This window comes from Panicum virgatum, chromosome 5K (assembly GCF_016808335.1).
Source record: "Panicum virgatum strain AP13 chromosome 5K, P.virgatum_v5, whole genome shotgun sequence".
Lineage (NCBI taxonomy): Eukaryota > Viridiplantae > Streptophyta > Magnoliopsida > Poales > Poaceae > Panicum > Panicum virgatum.
Window position 1 is genome coordinate 55,904,246 of NC_053140.1, and position 4,107 is coordinate 55,908,352.

At 58.1% G+C, this 4,107-nt stretch overlaps 1 protein-coding gene across 1 annotated transcript; it reads right to left on the minus strand.

Moving 5' to 3' along the window:
• Positions 1-385: 385 nt before the first annotated feature.
• LOC120708780 (dof zinc finger protein DOF3.4-like) lies at positions 386-1,720 on the minus strand. The gene has a single exon (XM_039994189.1). It carries the CDS (start codon positions 1,597-1,599, stop codon positions 619-621), a length of 981 nt encoding a protein of 326 aa, XP_039850123.1. The 5' UTR covers positions 1,600-1,720; the 3' UTR covers positions 386-618.
• Positions 1,721-4,107: the final 2,387 nt, after the last annotated feature.

The window sequence follows — 4,107 nt, forward strand, 5'->3', positions numbered from 1 at the left end:
CACTGCTTTTGTTTGACTAACCATTCCGAACGAGCAGACGGGAGGCAAGAGACACATGCCCTGTTCAATACTTGGGATGCACGGTACTATTTGCTTCGGACGCTAAGCTATGTACTCTCCTAACTAGTATAGCCAAGTCCTTTCATACAGTGTCATGATGTTGACCAGGACTCCAAGAGAATCAGCACTGCCATGCATATGCTTGCAGTTGCCGTTCCAATTTTATTTGGTCGAGTTTCCTGCAGATTCGTTCTCTAGCATTATTTCTGGTAAAAGCAGTGAACGTTTCAATTTTCATCAACGATCATATTCGATTCATGTAGACACTGAAACTTGTAGATAAACTCTGCACATATGCACATATGATGCTAATTACACCATGTCATAAAAATACAACTATTTTAGAGCTTTATTATTGTATTGCCTCGATCTATCTCACAAGTATACCAAACCCTTAACTTCATTACATCGACTTCTCTCTCCCTCACCTCTCTCTTCAAAACATACATCTATATATAATTCTTCCAAACCAAATTGAATGAAAGAAAAAAAAAGCGGAAAAATGTAACAAACCAATCACAACATCAAATTAGCAAAAAGAAGAAGTTGATGATGTAGTTACGGCATGTAGAGAGCCTCCAATCCTTGGCAATCCACGCTCCAATAATCATGAACATCAGACCCGATAACCATGCTCTCATGGAGGCTCAGGGCGTCGTCGGGGAACGAATCCAACGAGTCGTACTTGGTGTCCTCCAACGTCGACAAGCTGGGCACGATCGAATACCACGACGAGAGGTTGCCGACGTCCGTGGGCAACCCTAGCGAGTCGAAGCAGCTCTGATCCATGGTGAAATTGAGCTCGCCGAGCGCAGCCTGCACGCTCACGTCACTGCACAGCATGGTTGTTGTGGTGGTAGTACTAGCCGTACTCGTGGGGTCAGTGCTGCTCACTGGCCCGGACCACTCACCGAACCCGTCGTGGCATGGATCGAACTGCTGCGCCGGCGCCAGAACGCCGCCAGGGCTCAGGTCGCTGGACGCGCTGAACGCGTCGAATGCCTCGTCGGACTGCCCTCCCGACTCCGGCGTGACAGCACCGAGGCCTGCCTCGGCCGCCGGGTTGTTGAGAAACTTGGCGTACAGCATTGCGAGGTCAATGGTGGAGCCATCGGCCGCGGCGGGCACGTCGGGGATCCCCTGGCCGTGGTTCGCCGGATTGCCCACCATGCCTTCCAGGACCAGGTCGGGCCGGACGGGGCCAGGGAACCGGTGCCCGAACGCCGCGTCGCGGCCGCTCGCCATGGACTCGGCCGCCGACCGCACGGACGACTTGCCCCGGCGGTTCTTCCGGCAGCCGCCGCCGACGGGCACGTTCCGGAGGGAGCCTCCCTTGGTCCAGTACCGTCGGCAGCCCTTGCAGAAGTAGCGCGGCTGGCTGAGGCTGTAGTTGTTGTAGTAGCAGAACTTGGTGTTGGGCGAGTCGCAGCGCGGGCAGTTGGGCGTCGCCTCGCCGCCCTGCTTGTAGCGCCGGTCCACAAGCAGCGACGGCGGCCGCGGCGCGTACGGCAGCATGGCCTCGTGGTGCGAAGACAACATCTTCGACCACCACGGGAGGTCAGAGATGGAGCTTGGAGCCGGGAGAATTCGCCGAGAATGTGGTGATGTGAGAGGGATCGGAGGTGATCGGCCTCAGCTTGGGGACGCGAGAGATTCGATGGGAGGGAGGCAGGGGGGGGGGGGGAGGGCGAGGGGAAGAGGAGGTGGTGGGGCTTTTATACGGGGGTAGCTCGGGTGGGGGAGTTCTTTCCCTGGTGCTGGTCCAGTCGTGCATGTGCATGCGAGTTTGCGCTGCATAGCTTTATGCCGAGCTGTAGTGTAATGAGTAGAAAATTAGGACGCTTAATTTGTGGGTTTAAGAAAACGGGCAGCGCCTAATTGATCACCCCAACAAACTGTGCTTGTGCAGTCCCCTTTAGTGGATACAGTAGTCTTTGCTACCGCATAATGATGCAACAACCACTGTGCAAGTGATCAAAGGACAGGCATTGCAAAACTTTCACATCTAGCTAAGATGAACCTTCAATTCAAGCTAGCCCCGTTTCACACTGTATCAGTGAATTGGCTCAACTAGATCCTACAATCCTAGAATTTTTTTCTCAGAGAATAAGCCACAAGCTATTCCATGTAAACTAATTTCAGTTCTGGAATAAAAAAAATGTAAACATGGGATTAAGAAACTGCTCTGTTGACTTGCCAAAAAAAATGAGCATGGAGCTGGAGAGAGGGGAAGAACCAAATTTACAGCCACCACTGGAGGTGAGGAAAATACTACTATCCATGATTGTCCTAGGAAGAAGTGCCTTTTGGTTGCAAGATGTGGTGAGGCGGCTACGGGGCTAAGAGCGTGGTCGGTGTGGCGGAGCCGTTCCGCCCAAGTGATCGACGGACGGACGGACGGGGCGCGGCGCGACACGGGACCGCACGCGCGGGCGGGCGCACGGGCGCCGTGCCGCGCCGTGGCCGGGGGCAAGGACGCGCGGTGGCCCGGCATTCACTGGCGCGCGCCATGTGAAAATCCTAGGCGGCCCCCCCTCCGGAACGGTGGGGTGCGGGGGACGCAAATCCCTCGGGATCGCCTACGGCTTTGTTATTCGTTTCGCGTCGCGCCGCCCGAGGGAGGGGCGCTCGCGCCGTCGGCCCCCTTCGACGGGTACGCCCCGGGGACGCAACCGCATGCCGCTGCCCCGGCCGGACGGCCGCATGCCGCGGGTGTCCACCACGGGCACGGCGCTCGGATGCTCGCCGGACTGCACCGGCCGGTCAATTCTTACCCGTCTTCTTCTCACCGGCGATTTTCTACAGACGATTATTTGTCGTGTAGGAAAAAGACCCGCCATATGTATGCATGAACCGCGGGACGCTTTCATCTGAGATCACGCAATTTAATTGGTGATCTAGATTAGCCCGTGGAGTACTGGTTACCACGCTGAGGTAGACCCGGCTTGCTTGGAAACACGATGTAGAAAGAACGAGAGCTTGTTGGTGCTTGGAGGCATCATCGATAGAGGACAATTACGCGTGCCGCCAATCGCCTTCTGGCACTCGGCGACACCCGTCAGGGCCCGCCTTCGCACAGGGACCCTGATGTCGCGACGCGCCATCTAACAGGGAAGGGTGCCGCGAGCCGCGACGAACGAAGTGGAGGGCGCCGATCCAAGTACATACGTACGTACAGTGCAGCGCGAGCGCGACATGATGATCCGATGGTCCGGCGCACCCAACCGGCCACCGGCGAGCGCACGGCTCTGACAGGTGAATCTGCGGCCGTGGCCCGATCTGCCGCCGGCCGGGCGCGGCATGGAAGTACGGCTCCCCGAGTCTCGGCATGCCCTTGCCGCAGCGCTGCTCCTCCGCCCCGTTCGTGCTGCAGCAACCAGCAGGTCGCCTGTGCTTTCGATGGGGATAGATAGCCGGGACAGTACATTCCAACCCCACAGTACATTCTGGATGGACAGTCCCGGTCGCCGCATGGAGAAACGAAACCCTCCGCTCATCAGCGGTGAGTCAGTCCCCACCCCATGTGGCTCGATGAGGTACACTAACCGCTACGCGATCGATCCACCCGTGCATCTTCTCCCCGGGTCTTAATCACGCGCAATTAAGGGCCTAAACCGAACCATCAACTGCAAATTTGACTTGCCTGCGTGCGAGCTCTCGATGGCTAGGAGCTAGCTCGATCTCTCTGGGGAGGAGCGACGCGGACACGGGTCCGGACGATCCAGCAGCAACTAGTAGTAGCCTCATAGCCTGGATATGATCCTGCCGCGGCCTGCGTGCTCCGTCCTGCCGCGCTGTCCAGCCGTGACCCGCAAGCACGACGCGCGACGGGAATAATGGATTGCTTGCACGGCTTCCGGCGGCCGTGCCATGATTGGGGGCCGGGGCCGCCGGCCGCGCACTGTTACGGCTCGTGTACCGTGTGTCCCTGTGAACGCCGCGCGCGCGCTGCCCGGCCCGGCACGCCCGTGCCCTGGTCCTGACGGCGACGCGGCCGGGCTCGATCGCGCGCGCTGGGGTCGAGGGCCCTACCCCGGCGACGTACTG